We start from the raw sequence: 20148 nt of genomic DNA on the forward strand, positions 1-20148 counted from the left end.
CTTAAAGAAATAGATCAAATGCATTGTCTGCTAGAGTTTTTAAAGGAAAGATAACTTGCTAGATGGAATTTCTAAACTCAGAACCAAGGTGAACCAGGTCATGGTAAAACAGAAAACGTCCTCTACCAAAAGAGGATTTGCCTATCTCTATGGATTTGATTGAGTTGAGGCTGAAAGAGAGCTGTAACGAATTGAAATTTTCTAAGAGTTTCTTTTTATTACTGATGTGCAGCATACCATGAATTCCTGGCCTGAAGGATCAAGAGAGCATGTCATTTTCAAAATCACACCATCTGTCTTGTTACAGTAGGGCAACTATGCATGGAAGGGCCTTTCTTTCTCTGTCCCCAAACTCTACCGTCAGTTCTATAAAGATATTTGGAAAAAATTAGTGTACTTCTTGGGAAGATAAAGTTATTTTTTTTCTTTTTTCTTTTTTTTTAAAGATAAAGTTATTCTTGCTCCAGGGTTCATGAACAGTTTGAATAACTACAGATCAGGGACATAATATACAGTTAACAAAATACTATAGATGCAGCGCATCTGTTTCATTACCATTGTCCATATTTATTGCTTTTTACTGAATAAGAGTCCTTGAACAATTCTCAGTACCAAATGCAACATTGGTACCCTGTAAAGTGTACTCCATACATCCCTTAGAATGCACAAAAGATATCATTTGGTTTTGTATCCTAAATTAGGAAGTTGAGGTTCTTTTTTCAGAAAGTTTAGAAAACCACAATTCAGTTGGTCTTTTATTTTGTTGGCATTTTTGTTAAAAATTGAGTATTTCAGAAAATCACAATTTTACAGTCTGAAACAAAATTCCCATTGAATTTTGATATGGAGTAAAATTTCATCTTAGCTCCTGTTACTCACCCTGACCCAGAGTAGACAGTAAATTTTACATCCTGTGGTGGAGGAAGTGGAGAAATAAGTAGGCTCTTCTCCAAAATCCCAAACCCAGCTAGAAGGAAGGCTTCTGGAATCTGCTGTGGCTTTAGTTGGCACAGTGTAGTTCCTCAGGAGCAGTCCTTGCTGGTGATTACCCTAGGAAACCTCTGTGATAATATGTATGGGCCTCAGACCAAGAATGAATCAAGACAGCCATATTTGCATCTCATCCTTTAATGCAGCATGTAAAGGAGAGGGAGGTGGTCATGAATAAAACTGTCTTTTTACTGAGGCTACACTTTTACCAAGGTGTACAGAAAAAAGAGGAGAAATTGGTTTAACTATTTGACGGCATCTACCTCCAGGGCTTTTTAAAATTTAGCTTGTTAAAAAGAACTAGTGAGTCAACTTGAAAGATAAATAAGGACCACCCATCTCATCCTTTTGCCTAGAAGAAAAGTGGGTTCTAAACCTAGAGATTAATCTCAAATAATGAAGTACGTGGTTTTGCCCACATTAATTAAGTTTAGCCAACTGGGAAATAAACACTTTATTTTTTTTAGTCTTTGCTCACAAATATTGAAGGAGTAAATGATCCAAATGGAGAATATTTTCCTTAGTCTTCTTCCACTACATTATCCATCCTCAATCAAGTGGAAGAATGTTTTGAAATAATTTATTTTGAGTAGGTTTCTTTCTTTCTTTTTCAAAGTTCGCTTCCTTGATAGAGTAAGCTTCCATGCCTGTCTGTGGTTGGCCTCTGATTTTCCCCATTCTCTGCTTGGTGATGCTTTGACTCCGTGATCTCTCAACAAATAGTAAACTGTGAAACATGTGGATAATTTTTATCTTAATGAGTACATACTTTTACAGTTGTACCATAATCATGAACTTATTAAATTCTTTTCAGTTATGACTGAGCGCCTCTGGGCCCAGTCTCTCTCTGACCAAAGATGACTGTGCAGTGTATTCTCTAGACTGATTGTTTGTCAGAAGCATTTCCCCAGGTTTTTCCTGAGCAGTCAGGGGCTGGAATGAATATACAATCATGTGGCAATTCATGTTCTTAGTGTTTATTTCCTACACTGCTGTCCCTGGATTCCAGAGCGGCAATGATCCCTTGAGCTGTTAGCCCACAGGAGTCTGTAGGGCATTCACTGTCTCCTTTTAGGAGCTGCAGTCTGGTGCATTCATTGTGAATTCTCAAAGTTTGCCTGTCACTTGTAGATATTTAACAAATACACTTCTTGCAGAGAGTTCCAGATTCCCATGATACTTATAACTTCCCTCAGAAGAAGGTGTAAATATTTTGGTCTTTGTCAGCAAGCGTCATTACTAAAACTGGTAGTGATCTATCAACTAACCACAGCATTTTGTAGCTTCTCCAAATTGCCATCAAGAATTGGTATAAATAACTTCCATCCCAGAATACTGGAAATCTTTTCTGTTTCTCTCATCTTGATTGTTGATTTTCGGATAGACAGAATTGGGATTTTCTTTTTTCATTTCCTCTTGATGTGTGTGCTCTGATCAATGTGTGATGGGGTCATTGCTTTCATATGAGCCCCTGTGGGATTGTAGGTCACGTGTATGAGGATCAGAGAAGGCTCTCCTCCAGAGGCTAAATCTGTGACACAAAAAGAGGGCTCCAGTTCTTTAACTTGGAAAAAAGGGAACCCAAACCAGAAAGATTATAGTTTCCAAATTTGCTTTCTGATATTTAAGATTCCCACCCCAAAACATCTGCTATCCATCTGTACTAATAATGATCTTTTAATACATAGAATGCTTTGCTATTTATACAACCTTCTCCTGTATATTACTCTTTCTTGTAATCCTATTCATTTCAAGAAACTGCAGCTAGAGGTTAATCATGCCCATGTTCTCAGAGCTAATATCTGGCAGAGCCAGAACTATTAATAGAACTCAGGTCTTCTGATCCTTAATTTAGAGCTTTTTCTTCTGTGCCCCAGCTGCTTTCTCCTCAAAGACAGGAGAAAAGAGGCACGTCTTCTCATGCTTTGACTTTGTTCCATGGACACAGGATGGATCAAGCAGAAATAAATGTTAAAGAAAATACCCTCATTTTCAACTGCATGATGACAAGTATTTTTCTGGATATATATAACGAGCAAGCTGTGGTTTACCTCTTGGTTGTATAAAAGATAATTGAGGAAAAATGGGAGTTATAAGTATTGTATTCTTGGTTTTTGTAATTGATATTTCTTTCAAGTTAAATGAAATCTCTCTTCTGTTTTTAATAACTTGGAGCATGCTTGTTTTAATGCCAATGTATTGGCATCAAAATTCAAATTCTAGATTCTTAATGACCCAAATAGGTTTCTTGCTTTTTTTTTTTTTTAATATTTTATTTATTTATCTGACAGAGACACAGCGAGAGAGGGAACACAAGCAGGGGGAGTGGGAGAGGGAGAAGCAGGCTTCCCGCTGAGCAGGGAGCCTGATGCGGGGGCTCGATCCCAGGACCCCGGGATCATGACCTGAGCCGAAGGTAGACGCTTAACGACTGAGCCACCCAGGTGCCCCCCAAATAGGTTTCTAACTGGAAATGTCTTCTATTTACCCTTCTCCACTCAATTCTGACTTGGCCGTGTCAGATTTAGCAATCTGATTAACAATCAGGCAGACATGAAGGAAAAGACAGCCTTTATATTGTAAAGACCTTTTGCTTTGCAAATGTCCAGGGATGGTCCAGACAGGTAGGCAAGCAATCCCCCACCATGGCTAAAACAGAAGAACGTGCACTCAAGACAGAGAAACCATTTGGAAAGTATTTGGCAGGAGCTCTTGAGCTTGGCCAGTGACAATTGTAGTACCTTGTTAAAAGTCCACTGTGATGTACCAGACTGAGTAATTATTTGAAGAGATGACATTACTCTTCCCTGATGTATAAGTGACTTTCTCCTTTCTTAATTTTTTTAAAATCCAGCTGCAAACACTGATTCAGGAGACTGACCCTGGTGCAGATTACCGCATTGATAGAGCCCTGAATGAAGCTTGTGAATCTGTAATACAGACAGCCTGCAAACACATAAGATCGGGAGACCCAATGTAGGTTATCTTATTTGGGGTATTGATTCATATTGTATTTTATTTGGCAGTGTAGCATTGGGAACATTCCTTGAAATGACTTTTGGATGGTTTTAACATCTTAACTAAAATTGTGATAAACAGAACATAGCAACTTTTGTTAAAACTAATATTGGAATTGAGACCTCGGCTCTGCCTCATCCATGATGTAGATACCTAGACCCAGCTTTGTGATGACTGTGACTAAGCATGTATGGGCCTGTACATTAGGTCACTGATTAATTCCATTTAATGGTCAAATAAAAAACAAGAGAGAGAAACTCTCAGGATAAAGTGACACATACTTTGTCTCTATACTTTCATCCTATTTGTGTATTGACTCATTAGCCACATTGGCTACTTGATCATTATTAAAAATTCATTAATTATGTTGAAAGAAAAAACAAATGTTGTGGTTGGAGGATGTAATCATGGACAAAATGAACTCTGAAGTTGCACCCAAGATTTAGGAAAGCTATAAAATGCTATAATAAAGTATTTGAATCTCATGCAGTAGTTTTATTCCATATGATGCACAAACAGCTCTTAAAACCAGGTTGCAAGTAAAGAACAGGTTTCCCATTCTGCAGAAATCTTTATAGCCTGCAGCCGGCAGTACCCAACAATAAAATGAATGCAGTTGATGTTTGTCATCATGCTGCTATGCATATACTCCTGCTGTTCATGCTGTGGCAGGGGGTTAAAAAAAGGTATTCTTCTTTAAAGCTTTTTGTGCAGTTGGAGAAGATAGACAAACACAGTGAAGACTAATTAAGAATATTTACCAATATAAAAATAACTGCATCAAGCATGAGGGGTCAGGGGTGAGGGAGGGAAGGGGAGAACTGCTACAGCTGAAAATCATTTGAAGATACTATCAATCAAATGCAGTGTGTGGACCTTTTCTGGGTCCTGGTTTGAACGAACATATAAAAAGGCGTAAGATAATTGCAAAAAAAATTTGAAAACTAATAGGATATCACATGACATTAAGGATTTTTAAAATTAATTTCTTTTGGTGGATTATGGTATTATGTCTTTGTAGAGAAACATGCTCAAGAATTTATGAAGAAAATGATATGGTATCTGGGATTTGCTTCAAAATATCAACAAGGGGGGGGTGTAGAATTAAAACAAACTTGGCCATAGGTTGATAAAGCTATGGGAAGGGAAGGTGGCTATTAGGATTCTGTACTTTTGTATGTGTTGGAAAATTTTTCTAATAAACAGTTAAAAATAAAGCAACTGCACACAGATCTTAGGCAAGCCAAGTCCCAAGCGCCGTGTGGCCCTGAAGTTGAGAGAAGGCATAGTCACTATCAGACTGTTAATTTGAATTATTCTCAGAGAATTAAATCCCCAACTGCCCTCAAAAATAGCTCAAGGGCTTTTTCTACAGACCAAGGAAATACTACTGATGTGAGAGTTCCAAACCCGTTGTTAGAATTTCATCCCTGTTTTATGCCCAGGATCCTCTCATGCTTGATGGAACACTTATACACAGAGAAAATGGTGGAAGATTGTGAGCACCGTCTATTAGAACTGCAGTATTTCATCTCTCGAGATTGGAAGTGAGTATTTTGAAGCCAGAGTCAAGTGTAAGCCTCAGCCTGTTCTCCTGTTTAGTCAGGATCTCCTCTATGGTTTGAAATAATCAGTAAGAACATGTTTTTCTTAAGTTCTGGGATGGCTGACACACTCCAATCCCCTGAAGAACCTTTCTTGCTTTCAGAATTGTATCTAAAAGCTGAGGCAGCCCTTGCAGGTCTGCCCCATGTGTCCCCATTCACTACAGCTTTGGAAGTGAGAGTCACATGTTTCTGATACCACAGACATCCATCCTCAAAGAACTTGGACACCTGTGGGGCAGCAGAAACATCTTCAGATAGGTCTCTAAGAGATAATAGTGCGTTTTTATTTTTACTGATTTGCACTGGATATGGGAATTTGTTTTTATTTCTTTAACTATTCAAAGTTACTGAATTTTCTATCTTAAGAGGCTCTTATCAGTAAATGACAACTTGATTCTCTAATTCTCTTCTCATACTGTTAGCCAAAAACAGGGGTAGGGGTGGGGATGAAATAGGAGAAGGATCTGTGTTATAGTCAGAATCACTATAACTTATTTGCTTCACTGCCCTCCTCTTTCCATGTTTTCGTTTGCCTTCCACCCGCAGAGCAGCTGGTACCCGGCCACTTGGGAAGCTGGCTGTTCCTCTTGCTTCCATGGAAGCTCAGCTGCTTCCTAACCACTGGAGTTTTCTGGTGATTGAATATATTACTCACATACTTTACTAGAAAGGGATGATTCAGAAGATTCAGTGTATTTTTTTTAAGATTTTATTTATTTTTATTTTGAGAGAGAGAGCACACGAGCAGGGGGACCGGCAGAGGGAGAGGGAGAAAATCTCAGGCAGATTCCACACTGAGTGCAGAGCCCACTGTGGGGCTCGATCTCATGACCCTGAGACCATGACCTGAGCCTAAACCAAGAGTTGGGCACTCAACCGACTGAGCCTCCCAGGCACCCCAGATTCAATGTATTTTTATTTCTGTTCCCTCAAATTAGCTCTGGAAAGGACTAAAGAAAACTGTGTGGGAATTTCTCTGTACTTTCTCAGGCCATCTAAACCAAAATAACAGGGTTTATTGAGTTTATTGCTATAATCAAAATCATCTTATTTCCTCTTCTGTAACTCCTTCACCCATGATCAAAAAATGCTTCACAGGCTTAAAAGCTACTCATTAAGTGTTAGCCTTTCTCCTTCCATTCAGTACCTCTCCCCCAAAGTTGACATTATGATGTGGATAGAATTAAGCATCCATTGGTCTGATCTGGAGAAGCAGCAGGCTCATTGCTTTAATCCATTGTCTCCAGAGTTCAAAGTTAAATGTCAAGTTTTTTTAAGTTAATAAGCATATTCAAGCAAACTAAAAACATGACTGCCTTACCTGGCATGGGCAAAGAAGAACAGTTTGACTAGAAGGCAAGTCAAGTGGGAGATTCTGTTTATCTTGCCATTTCCTAATCTTACTGAATCTCGTATAACAGAATTGAATTTCATTCACTCTTAGAGAAACAGTATTGAGTGAAGAGTTGTGAGCTGCCTGGTGATAGCTACAGGCCTCATTGTCTCATTTCAGCCAGGGCATGTTAGTGCTCAGTCTGCTGTAATGTTGTGCATCTTATGTAGCTACCATGGCCTCCCTGAAGTGGAACTTAAAGCTTCTACACCAAAGTCACCAGACTTCTACCGATTGACCACTGTGTGTTCCTGAAGAACAAAGTTCAGGAATATCTTTTAACTCTTAACCTTATAGGCTGGACCCTGTCTTATACCGCAAGTGCCAGGGAGATGCATCTCGTCTTTGCCACACCCATGGTTGGAATGAAACCAGTGAACTTATGCCTCCTGGAGCTGTGTTCTCTTGCTTGTATAGACACGCCTACCGCACTGAGGAACAGGGCAGGAGGGTATGCACTCAATATTGACTTCATTTCTTCTTGTCAACCATTCCTTTTTGAATTAGTTTGCTGTGTATTGTTCTGATTTCTGCCATCATAGGAAACTTTATCAGTGTATCTGGCGGGGAAGGGTTGCTGTACTTCTGGGAACTTCATTCAGTGAGTGTCCATAGAGTTGCTTCACCAGCTTTCCATCTGATTTTACGTTTTCAACAAAGTATTTCAACAGAATGTTAGGGGACATTGCCAGGTTTTCTTTAAATTACTAAAATCTAAATGACAAATAGACAACTAAATATTGCTGCCCTAACTTCATTTAGCTTTAAAGATCCATTAGAAACTCTTAACCAGGATACAGATGGCTTTTGGGCTTGTTCAGAGTTTAGGTAAATTTGAATTCAGTGTTCCTGACCCAAGTGCATGTTCTCTCCTGAACAGGAGCTGGTATTCTACTCTACATTCATGGGGTAGTAGCAGATTAGTTATGCTAAACAAAAAATATAAATCCAGTTCACTTTTTATCCACATACTCTGAGAAAAGGATGTTGTTTCATTCAGTATATTAGAAAATGTTGAATGTAGGATCTCCTTCCTAGAGGTATGGGTTTGTAGAAGCCTCCTAGAAGATTTAATCCTCACTTTGGACGAGATTGGGGGTATAAAGTTTGTACAAATAACTAACATTATTAGTTTCCTGACAACAGATTTCCTTTATGTAGTGTCTTTTTGTCTTGGTTCTGGTACTTTTAAAGTAATTTGCTTATTCTCTCTTATGTAGCTGTCTCGGGAGTGCCGAGCTGAAGTTCAAAGAATCCTACACCAACGTGCCATGGATGTTAAGCTAGATCCCGCCCTCCAGGATAAGTGCCTGATTGATTTGGGAAAGTGGTGCAGTGAAAAAACAGAGACTGGACAGGTAGCTGACATAGCTATACCTGTTCACCTTATAGTAGTAGTAGTAGTAATAATAATAATATTCATGATGAACATTTTACATAGAGTACAAACACCATAAAATGCATCTCTATTTTTGTTACATTATTCAATGTCTTCTTCATAAGAAATCCTAAGGAAAATTTTCTATTTGGTCTCTATGTCAGGAATAATTATACTTTTCCAAATCATTTGGTTTGTTCATATATTATGGTTACTATATTTTGTAAATGATTATTTTCCCTCTTTGTGTTGCCTCTTAAAAAACTGGATCCAAAGGTATGGCCTGCCTGTAGCAAGTATATAAGATTTTATGGTAGGCATTTGTGTACCAAGCTTACTGCTAGCTCCATCCCACTTTGTTTACCATATTTTCTTTTCCTATTTTTTAACTTGTTTTAAATTTATTTTATATTGCCTTTTTTTTTCTTTTCTCACCTTAATAAGGTACATTAAAGTCCTTTTGAGAGAAGGCAGGGTCTCAACATAAACATATATAAATACTAGCGTGCGTGAATAGTGTGCATGCCCTACAGTAGTCCTACAAGAAATGTAGGAATGGGAATTATTTTTTCCGTTTAGTAATTGACAAAATTGAGGCCCATGGGAGTGAAGTGTTTTGACTTCCTTACCTAATAATCAGGTCTAATCCTAGCTAGACATCCAATCCATTGTCTTAGAACCTCTCCATACAGGAAAGTGTAGAGAAGAAGGAGCCCCCAAGACTTACATGCATTCTATGAATGGTTCCTAAAGACTTTGTGCCTGGTTTAAAACTTAGAAAAGCTATATTAGTGCATTCTAGCGAATTGAGTTAGGAGGGAGCTTGTCTTCTGTCTTAAGGCAGGGAAACCAAGCAGCGAGGAATAAACTACTTGTTTAAAGCTCCAGTAATACTAGAACAAGGTGTGAACTCACGTTTCCAAGTTCCGCTCTTACTACTACAAACACCCTCTGTGATTAAACTACCAACAACTCACCACGAGCAGGATTTGGGCATTTTTAAGAAGCAGCATGGCTTACTACTCAGATCTGTTAGCCCTGCCAATACCGTTTTCAGTAGTCTGTTTCCTGGGCCTGCTGCAGTTCTGTCAAGTTTATTGTGAGAAAATGCCTGCAGTTGAGCTTTCTGCTGCCTTTGTCTAATGAAACAAAGGATATGGTCATATGGAATCCCAGAAAACGGTTTCCTTTCACACCCCTTCAAAGTCACATTGAGAAGGCTGCACTGTATTGCAGCCCATCACCGTGACGCTCCACTTGGGAAAGGATTCTGTGAATGGGATTTTTCCCTTAGCCATTTCTCTTACTCCAAAGGTTTTATGCATTTTCCTTCAGGGGTCCCCCCCCTTCTGGCCATTGTATAACTCCTACAACCCTGCTTGTCTGTTCCAATTCTAATTCTAAAACAGAGATTCTTGCAGAATACTAAGTTAAACTTGATCCTTTAATAGAGTCCTTTGCCGAGAAATAGCTGTTGATATGCTTTGGGAAAGTGAGCTTCTGTTCTACTTAAAGCCTCTAAGTTTCTAAAAGGAATAGTAATGGATTGCTGCTACAGGGTCACTCCAGGTCAGGTTCCAAAGCCCAGACAAGATAGCTTTTAGATGTCCAAACCCTACTGTGTTCACTTGCTTTGCAGTTTCCCTCAGAATCCTTCTGTGTGGGCCAGGGTTAGAATCCCAGGTTTGACTTGCAGGAGCTCTCAGCTCTATGCTGGGTTTTGGACCTTGGGTCTGGACCTACTTTGCTCATGAAGAGTCTTAAAATATTCCATGTCTTTCTACTGTGAATTTGTTGTTCACTGATTATTATCGACATGCAGATTTAAAATGGGAGCAAATATATCAAAACAGATTTAAAAAAATGGTATGACAGGTTGTTGATGGCATAGAATAAAGGCCTGATAAAATTTTTAGATGCTGAGGACATCTGAGCATTGATTCTTGTTGGACTTACCGATTTGGCCTTCTGGAGGATTTGTGTGGCTATTGTACCCCCTTGACCCTCTTAACCACCCTGTTACATCAAGTACTTATCTTCTCAACAGTCCCGGTTTGGGGACTCAAATAAAGCTTTAGTGTTCTGTTCAGTGAAATAGTTTTAAGAAGAAAAGGAGGACCATTGAAAAGGAGGTAGACACTGTTCTCTTGGCTTCCCTTGTTCATTTATATAATTGAAAAATGCCAAGGGATTGCTTTCTTATTTGCAGGAGCTTGAGTGCCTCCAGGACCACCTTGACGACCTGGCTGTAGAGTGCAGAGATATAGTCGGCAACCTCACCGAGTTAGAATCCGAGGTAAGCAGCTTGCGGCTCATAGACCATGGGCATCCTGTCAGCGGCCCATCCTCTTTTCTCAGTCCTGCCCTTTCTTGGCCCCCAAGAGTGCCCATTCCCTCTGTTGACTTTACAAAGAAGTATATTTTGTTGCTTCCTGAACCCCTTTCCTTATCTCTCCAGAGAAATATTCTATATACTTAGCCCTTTGGTTTTCTTCATAAATTAGAATTATCACAGTGATGAGACCAATCTTTTTCCTCCCCTTTAAGAAAAGATAGCAGCTGTGCTTCAGATCTCTTAATCACATGCAAGACTAGTCCAAGCATTCCTGTTCCTGTTCTCTTATCTTAGCTCTTTCAATTAGGTTATCTGGTAATGTTTGTGTCATCAATAATAAAATAAAAGCCTGGGACTTCCACTTAAACGTGGAAGACCGAATACGTGTGTTTATCCCTGTTTCATCCAGAAACCCACAGAAATATTAAAAAAGAAATTAGAGGGGCGCCTGGGTGGCTCAGTTGGTTAAGTGACTGCCTTCGGCTCAGGTCATGATCCTGGAGTCCCGGGATCGAGTCCCGCATCGGGCTCCCTGCTCGGCGGGGAGTCTGCTTCTCCCTCTCACCCTCCTCCCTCTCATGCTCTCTGTCTCTCATTGTCTCTCTCGCAAATAAATAAAATCTTTAAAAAAAAAAAAAAAAGAAAGAAAGAAATTAGAAAGTCTCATAAGCATAGACATATTATTTAGAAATACAGAGAGCATTACTGGGGAGGGAGCAGCTAAAAATGTTAAAATTGTCCTTTGGGGGCAGAAATTAGGGAAATGGGGGATTGCTCTTTTTTTTTTTATCTTAAGCCTTTTAGGAACCGTTTGAATTGTCAAAATTGGCATTATGTAAAATTACATTTCCCAACTAGTCTTTTTTTTTCTTTCTTTCTATTTTTCAAAAGTTTATTGCTGCTTTCATCTTCTGTCATCTGCCTTCTCCCATTCTCATTGTCCTTGTGAGCTTATGAGGACATTCTGGGGTGTGTCACTTTTTAAAGGAAGATGTTATTTCAGCAGCTAGTGCTGCACAGAGGTTACTGTCTGCTTAAAGACATTTGTGTATATTCCCCAGAGGCAGTGGTTTGTCATCTGTTTTATGAGCTTATAAACTAAAGACAGATGTCATTTACCCGTATTTTCATTTTGAACTGCTTAGCCATTTGGAAAAACTCCAAAGGCTGAACTCTAGTATTACTGTTAAATGTTTTTTCTCTGCACTGTTCTTAATTCTGCCTTCTCTTTTTTGCTCAGGCTCAAGGGGTATCTGCCTCTAGATCAACTTGCCTTTCAGAATGTAATGGAGGAGCAATTCTGTCTGTGCCGGGGCTATCTAACCTAAAGACTACATCTAGAATTATTTGCCCATCAGTTGCTACTGATTCAGAAACACAAACTGCCACTCTTGCCACAACTAGCTCTTTCTGAAGCAGAATTATTAATATGTTTAATCTTCTACAGGACATTCAAATAGAAGCCTTGCTGATGAGAGCCTGTGAGCCCATAATTCAGAACTTTTGCCATGTAAGTAATGTCTGGGGATGAGGAACAGAACCAAATTCACTAGGACTTTGACCCTCAAGTATATTGCACTTAACCTCTGCAGCATACATGACTCCTAAGCGATAGATTGACAAGTTAAAGTTGAAAATGTAAACAGATTAAAAGGGGGTGCCACCATCCTGGGAAACCTTACCTGATTATGCTTGGTGGATGCCCTGGTATGTACTTAGCAGCAGTTGTAGAGATGCCCTTCATAGGGGTGGGGCAGGCCCTTCTGAGCACGGCTGAGCTGCTTCCAGTACCTTAGCCAGGGTTTGTTAGCAGTGATAATAGCTTCTCCTTGTCAACTGAATGAATTCTGTTACTGTATTACTTGATTCAGTTATTGAAGTAGCTAAATTGTGGGGGTGAAACCATGCAGGAACCATAATAAGGGTCTGACCATCAGGAGGCAGTGTTGGGTGTGATCCTGAAAGCCAGCTGCTGGCGTCATGGGGGGAAAGGAGTGAAAGCCCTGCACAGTATATGTTCTTGTTGGAGCTTTGTGTGGGGCAACTTGCTCTGCAACTTTTAGTCCACTGAATGTTTATCCCTTATAATTTCTCAGACTGATTTTGATATAATTTATGATGTATCATGTTGGGGAAGTCTCTAGAATCAGTCTAGTTTTCATTTTTTTATGAACTGGGGTGCAGGATTTGTTCATTAATTATTAGAAATGAAGTGTAAGTGTGCACTGCCTTCCCCAGGATGTGGCAGATAACCAGATCGACTCTGGGGACCTGATGGAATGTCTCATTCAGAACAAACACCAGAAGGATATGAATGAGAAGTGTGCCATTGGAGTCACCCACTTCCAGCTGGTCAGTAACGCCAGGCAAACCCTATCTCGGCTGCTTGGGTGGTTCTGAATTCCTTTCTCTTCCAGAGCATCAGAGCACCTGTTCTGTGAGAAATCATTTGTTCCAAATATGCCCTTCTCCAGTTCTCAAAAAACGTGGTCTTTATCCACTATGGCCAAGAACAATGGTAGGCTCTGGGACTGTAGTGCTAAGTAAGATGGAGTCTGTACCCTTAGGGAATGGGCAGCTCAGTGGGAATAGAGATGAGTCACATTGCTTGCTTTTGTAAAGTATGTTAGCTTTTGCTTACACAGCTAGTATCAGTGGGATCTGCTGTTTTGTGTCTCTGTTCAGTGCAGCAGTCCAAATGTCTATCAGTACACTAGACCCTAAGCCGTATTCTCTTTTAAATCATACTACCATACCAGGTCTGACATCCAAATAAGGTTAAACTGTACTCTTCAAAGTTGGCACAGATCTAAAGGAAGTGATTCTGGTAAAGCAAGCACTTCCTTCCCAGGAGGATGAAATCTGTCATCTGTGTAAAATTGACCTCTTCTTGGGGCCTTTGGCCTATCTTTTGCCTTTACCAAATGATATTGAGGGCCTCTGAGGGCACTGGAGACAGTGGGCTCCTTGGGCAGACAAACCCTGCCCTTGTCAATTCTATGTTCTAGTAAGAGAAAGACACAAAAACACGTTTACACATAAATACAGTCTCAGGTGGGCCTATGAAGAAAAATAAAGTCACCTACGGGCTGGAGGGTGAAGGAGAAAGGGGGCTTCAGAAGGAGGTCTTTGAATAGAAGTGCCTAGGAGGTGACGGAGCAAACCATGGGAGATCTGGGAGAAGAGCCCTTTTGGCAGAGGGAGCAGCGTGATTGGAATGGTAGGGAAGCCAGAGGGGCCATAGCAGAGGGAGGATTGGGGAGGTGGGCAGGTCCTGAAGCCTGAGACGGAAGGTGAGTTGCACAGGGCCTAGAAGGTGGGCTTCTGCAGTCTCTGTGCGCACTGCTGATGTGGAACTTGCTAGAGAGCTGCTGATTTTCTTTCTCATTGTCTTTCTCAGGTGCAGATGAAGGATTTTCGTTTCTCTTACAAGTTTAAAATGGCCTGCAAGGAGGATGTGTTGAAACTTTGCCCCAACATAAAAAAGAAGTATGTAGCTTTTACTTGATTCGTTCTGCTTCCCTAAAGTCTGGACAAATATCCTGTGTTCTGGTAGGATTAGCCTTGGAGGCCGGCACACTCCCGTGGTGGTGTGGCCAAGTACTTGGATTGTGTGGCCAGATCATCTTTATAGTTGCCTGGAGCCACAGGGGTCACAGGTGGTTCTGACATGGAGAGGCCTGGAAGCTAAAGGGCCGATTTTAATGTTCCCAGGTCCAGGCTGTCTGACTGAGGAAGCAGATTCAGATTGCACACTTAGAGGAGCAAGTTGCAGTGTGAATGAGAGGTTAACTCACTTCCTCCCGACATCATTCCATGATGTCAGTTCTTCCGGAGAGCAGCAGGGGCTTGTACTGAGTTAAGAGGTCTAGTGAACAAACAAAAACTTGATTCATTTAAGAATTAGGTCTCAATGAGGAAAGTGATGAGCTTTCACAGCATGGCTGCCCCAATTCTTCGATCTCACTCTTTTGCAAAGGTACATTTCTTTTTTCTTTTTTCTTTTTTTTTTAAAGATTTTATTTATTTAGGGGCGTCTGAGTGGCTCAGTTGGTTAAGCATCTGCCTTTGGCTCAGGTCGTGACCCCAGTGTCCTGGGATCGAGCCCCGCATCGGGCTCCCTGCTGAGCAGGGAGCCTGCTTCTCCCTCTCCCTCTGCCTGCCGCTCCCCCTGCTTGTGCTCTCCCTCTCTCTGTCAAATAAATAAATAAAATTGATTTTATTTATTTATTTATTTGACAGAGAGAGACACAGCGAGAGAGGGAACCAAGCAGAGGGAGTGGGAGAGGGAGAAGCAGGCTTCCTGCTGAGCAGGGGGCCCGATGGTGGGGCTCGATCCCAGGACCCTGGGACCATGACCTGAGCCGAAGGCAGACGCTTAACTACTGAGCCACCCAGGCGCCCCTGCAAAGGCACATTTCTAGAACACATTTCCCTCGTATAAACCAAGTTCCCATTTTGCTTAGGTTTCTGTACCTTTCAGAAATGAATTTTACCTTTCATCAAAAACACAGTCCAGAGTTAAGAGCAGCATTCCCCCCTGGTCACATATTTGTAACAAAACAAGCATTGAACTGTCCTTGCATACATGTCCCCTCTCTGGCCTCCCTGCCAGTCAGGAATGTAGTCTGCCTTCAGACGTTTGTAATATACACAGTCAGATTACTGCTTTCAGCACTCTGTAAACACAGTGGGACTTCTAGAAAGGGCATTCAGAAGCATGGTAAAGGGGGTCATGCACTCTGGGGTGGTGATCCAGCCCCTGCCCCAGCCTCGCTCTGGGCTCTCTGCCCTCGTGTGGCTCCAGCCAGTCTCAGCCTTCTCCTTTCCTTGGCAGGGTGGACGTGGTGATCTGCCTGAGCACGACCGTGCGCAATGACACTCTCCAGGAGGCCAAGGAGCACAGGGTGTCCCTGAAGTGCCGCAAGCAGCTGCGGGTGGAGGAGCTAGAGATGGTAACGCCTCGTAGCATGGCCTCTGGGGCCCAGAAACACAGGGGCAGGCTCTAGAAAGTTGGGTGAAGGGTGAGGGCAAATTGGAAGAGTTTAGCCACTACTGTGATTGTTAAAACTTGGAGCCTTGTGCTAAAATTTGCCATGGACAGCTTCTTGCTTCACTTTTCCTAACCGATAAAATATTTTGACCATGTGTCACTGGAAGTTCAGCTGTAAGAATGTGATACAGTCGTTGCATCAGTAATGCCCTCAAGGATCAAGGGTCTTTCCCTATTGTTTCTGCTGTTTGTGGCACCAGCTTCATTGCAAGGCTGGTTTCCCTCATGTTGGCTGCCTGCAGTAGCTGAGCCACCTGCTCCAACATTCCGTCTCCAGCAGCAAAGTAGAACAGGAGAAACCTCCTCCCTTCCCGACAGCCTGTAGCAAGATCCTTCCCTCAGAGAGAGAGAGAGAGAGAAAGAGAGAGAGAGAGAGAGAGTGTGTGTGTGTGTGTGTGTGTGTGTGTGTGTTTGGTTTCTTTGTTTTTGTTTTTGTTTTTTGAGTGAGAGCATGAGCCCGGCCGAGGCGCTGAGCAGGGAGCCTGACATGGGGCTTGATCCCAAGTCAGACGCTTAACTGACTGAGCCACCCAAGCACCTCTCCCTCAATTTTCATCTTTCAGTTTGAGATCTGTGCCCACTCCCTGACCAACAGCAGTCTCCAGGGGAGTGCCGTGCACTGATGAGCTTACAGATCCTGAGGTGAGACAGCTGTTGGCAAGTCAGCTGCAGTGTGCACTGTAAAAGGAAACTTCTTACTTTACTTTTGAGGTTAAACCATGTTAAGAAAATGGCTAAAAGTATGTTTAATATGTTCTGTATTGTGAATCATACTTCACCTCAGTCTAAGCAAAATCTAGTAATGACTACCGACCACCAATAATATCGCAAAAGGTGCATTACCAGATTTTCCCATAGGGCGGGAGTGATTCAATGCTAATTATGTTTAAGTGGAGCTGGCCTTGATGTCCAGTTACAGTTGAGACTTTGGGTCCCTAGCTTTGAACCTTGCCCTTTCGATAAAATAATAAAAGTAGAACCCTACATTTATATGATGGTTTTGACTTTCTGAAGTGGTTTCCACATCATATGATCTAATTTCATTTCACAGCAGTCCTGTGAAGGGGCCAGGCAGGTGACAGCATTTTGTTGTGCAAAGAAAGTCCAAGGCCATCTAGTCAGTCAGTGGCAGGACTGAAACTAAATCCAAGCTTTCCTTGTGCTGTGGTGGCCACACTGCTACTGCTTTGCTGGGTAAGAGTTGTGGTCACTAGACAAGATCCGGTCAGCACATGAGTATGTAGAACATTTGACATCCCAGTTCAGAATAAGCTCCTTTTTCCATGCTGGCTCCCTCCCGTGCAGACCGAGGACATCCGTCTGGAACCAGATCTGTATGAAGCTTGCAAGACTGACATCAAGAACTACTGTTCCACTGTGCAGTATGGCAATGCTCAGGTGACTATTTTTATTTTCTAATTGTGAAAATGGGAAGGTAACATTTTAATAATTAATTCTTTGCTGGTGGGATGAGCCTCCTCACATTCTCTCCAGCCTAATCACCCCCTCCTAAGCTATATCAGCCTTCTCCCAAAGGAAGTTCCTTACCTGCATTGTCTTCCCTCTTTCAGGTTACCTTGTCCTTTCCCACCATGTCTTCCGGAGAAGCTCTTCCCGATCCTTCAAATGCTTCCTCCTCTCCATAGCTTTCCTAACACCGTGCACCTCCAAAATTGATTAGTCCCTTACTCTGTGCCCATTACACAGAAGTTCTTAACTAGTTCTTACTCTGTTAACATAAGAGTCACCTGGGAAACTTTGTTTCCTTAATGCACAGAACAGGGCCCTACCCAGAATTGTCAGGAATGAAGTGCAAACGAGTGATTTTTTTCTTTCAATGTTCTTCCAGTGATTCAGCTACCTTTTCTGTGTAGTTCAGGGCATTGCCATAGGGCTTTAGCCTCAGTTATTGTTTTTTGTTTTTTGTTTTTTTAAGATTTTATTTATTTATTTGAGAGAGAGAGAATGAGAGAGAGCAAGCACATGAGAGGGGGGAGGGTAAGAGGGAGAAGCAGACTCCCCACCGAGCAGGGAGCCCGATGTGGGACTCGATCCAGGGACTCCAGGATCATGACCTGAGCCGAAGGCAGTCGCTTAACCAACTGAGCCACCCAGGCGCCCTCAGTTACTGTTTTTTCAAACACTGCCCTTTCCTTCCTTCTGGAACATCTGAATCTGTCCTCCATGTCTCTTTTTCTTTCATACTTTCCATTTCTTTGTTGTTTGTACTGCATTGAGGTAATTCCTCAGTTCCACTTTGCAGAGAAAACATGTATGTATTCTTTAGTTCTGTCCGTTCTGCTCTTTAGAGAGACCACCTGTTGGGTTTTATTTTTTGTTTCCAAGATCCATAATTGGTTCTTTTCACAACCATCTGTTCTTGATTCTGATTTACCATTTCTTTCTGTATTATTCTAAGGATATTAAATGCATTTTTTAAATTGATCTATTACTTTTCCCTCTCAGTTATTTGGTGATTTTTGGTCGTGCCTTAAAGATTTCCTAGAAGTCTCCTGACCTTATGTACAGCCCTAGTTACTACAGCTTCCCGTCTGTTTCCCTTCTTTATCATTTGTTTATAATATCTAAAAGGTTGGTGTAGGGAATGGCAGGTTTCAGGATACACTTAATTCACTATCTTAAAATCCATCGTGTGGCACTTTATGCTTTTATGTTAACCCACTCCTCTTTTTTTTTTTTTTTTTTTTTTTTTGGTAGTTATTTGTTTATAAAAGTTTGCCCTGTGAGACTGTATTTATCAGGGGTAAGGACTGGGTCTCTTTCATGTCTGGCATCTAATGCTCTATTCTCATGTGGTAAATGGTGAGTTAAACTGATCCTCCTAGCTCGTGCCTACTGTCTAGTCAGGGCTTTTGCTCCAGAGAAAGGCAGAGAGCCTAATGTGGGCTCCAGAAGGAATCTGGACAAGGAAGAGCTGGAAGGCAGAAGAAACCAGGAATCTGAGTGGGTTTCCTTCCTTTTAGACTCCAGTGCAGTCTGCTCAACTCATCCATTATTTTTATACAGTTTGGTTCACTCTTAGCCCTGAAGCTGTAAATTGATTAATTCTCCTTGGTGAGCAAATTCTGATTCCTATTGCCTAGGAATTCGGAATGGAACAAAAGATGGGGGATGCACTAAGAACTGAAGGCTGTAGTCAGAACTCTTGGATTATCAAGCCAGGATACACCCCTTAACACGACCATAATTCTTGTGCCCTAGATTATTGAATGTCTGAAAGAAAACAAGAAGCAGCTAAGTACCCGTTGCCACCAGAAAGTTTTTAAGCTACAGGAGACAGAGATGATGGACCCAGAACTAGACTATACACTCATGAGAGTTTGCAAGCAGATGATAAAGGTAAGGGATCCAAAACCAGGGGTAAGCACAGGATAAGTAAAATAACAACATAAGCTTCTTTAAATGTCGGAGTAAATTTGTATAATCTTTTCATTCAACCTCTTTTATACAAATGAGACAGTGGTTCTCATAGTGTGGTCCCTCAGCATCACCTGGGAACTGATCAGTGCTTGGGCCCACCGCATATCTACTGAATCAGAAACTCTGGGAGCAGAGTTGTCCGTTTTAACAAGGCTTCCAGGTGATTCTGATGCAGGCTCAAGTTTAAGAACCACTGAGCTAAGCTAACTGAGCTCACCTCGACCTAAGGCACAAGTGAATAGATACCCAGGAAATACATGATTAGTCTTTGAGAGCGGGTAGTGGTAGGTATACTGAAAAAGCCACCACCAAGTGTCCTGATCATCGTCCTTCCGCAATCGAAAGACTTTTCTGTTCTACAAGTTCTTTTGTTTCATACACTTTTCCAGTGAGCGTTCTCTACAGCAGGGCTGACTTGAGAACCTAGATGCCAGTTCCTGAATCTTTCCACGTATGTGAAGAGATTAAACTTAAAGTTCTGATGCCTTATTTAAAATAAAATAAAACAAAATGCTTTATTATAATTTACTTAAATAAAATACTACTTTAAAATAAAATGGTATTTTTCACTCTATCAGATACCAAAGAGAATTGTGAAAGTTAGAAGTGTCTTTAGCTGGGCCTGGTAGATTTGAGTCCTATGTAAAAGTGGAAATGTCAGACTCTGATTTGAGGTAGTTTTGTAAGATTTTGATGACTTTTATAAAAGCCAGTCAGCAACCCACGTCACCAACCTATATTAAGGTATCAGTAGACTGTGATTAGCAGATAGACTGTTGATTAGCACATAGAGATGGAATTTATTATTAGTCCAAAATGGATCTCTCTGACTTGAAGGACACTAACAAGTGTACAGGGGCTAGCTCACAGATTTGGTAGGATTATAGCCCCCGTAGTTAAAAGATGAACTAGACTGGTCCTTTCCCCACATTC

The 20148-nt window shown here is 41.3% G+C and overlaps 1 protein-coding gene across 1 annotated transcript in view; it reads left to right on the plus strand.

Annotated features, from left to right (window-relative positions):
* Positions 1-20148, plus strand: part of GLG1 (golgi glycoprotein 1) — a 159867-nt gene that overhangs the window by 127127 nt on the left and 12592 nt on the right. Inside the window, exons 9-19 of the mRNA XM_035024785.1 lie at positions 3845-3966; positions 5454-5555; positions 7306-7459; positions 8229-8366; positions 10596-10682; positions 12169-12231; positions 12960-13073; positions 14122-14210; positions 15559-15676; positions 17080-17172; positions 18997-19134. Coding sequence (XP_034880676.1) covers positions 3845-3966; positions 5454-5555; positions 7306-7459; positions 8229-8366; positions 10596-10682; positions 12169-12231; positions 12960-13073; positions 14122-14210; positions 15559-15676; positions 17080-17172; positions 18997-19134 — 1218 coding nt within the window. The remainder of the gene's footprint in view (positions 1-3844; positions 3967-5453; positions 5556-7305; positions 7460-8228; positions 8367-10595; positions 10683-12168; positions 12232-12959; positions 13074-14121; positions 14211-15558; positions 15677-17079; positions 17173-18996; positions 19135-20148) is intronic.

Source organism: Mirounga leonina, unplaced genomic scaffold (genome assembly GCF_011800145.1).
Source record: "Mirounga leonina isolate KUSES-001 unplaced genomic scaffold, KU_Mleo_1.0 Mir_180, whole genome shotgun sequence".
Taxonomy (NCBI): Eukaryota; Metazoa; Chordata; class Mammalia; order Carnivora; family Phocidae; genus Mirounga; species Mirounga leonina.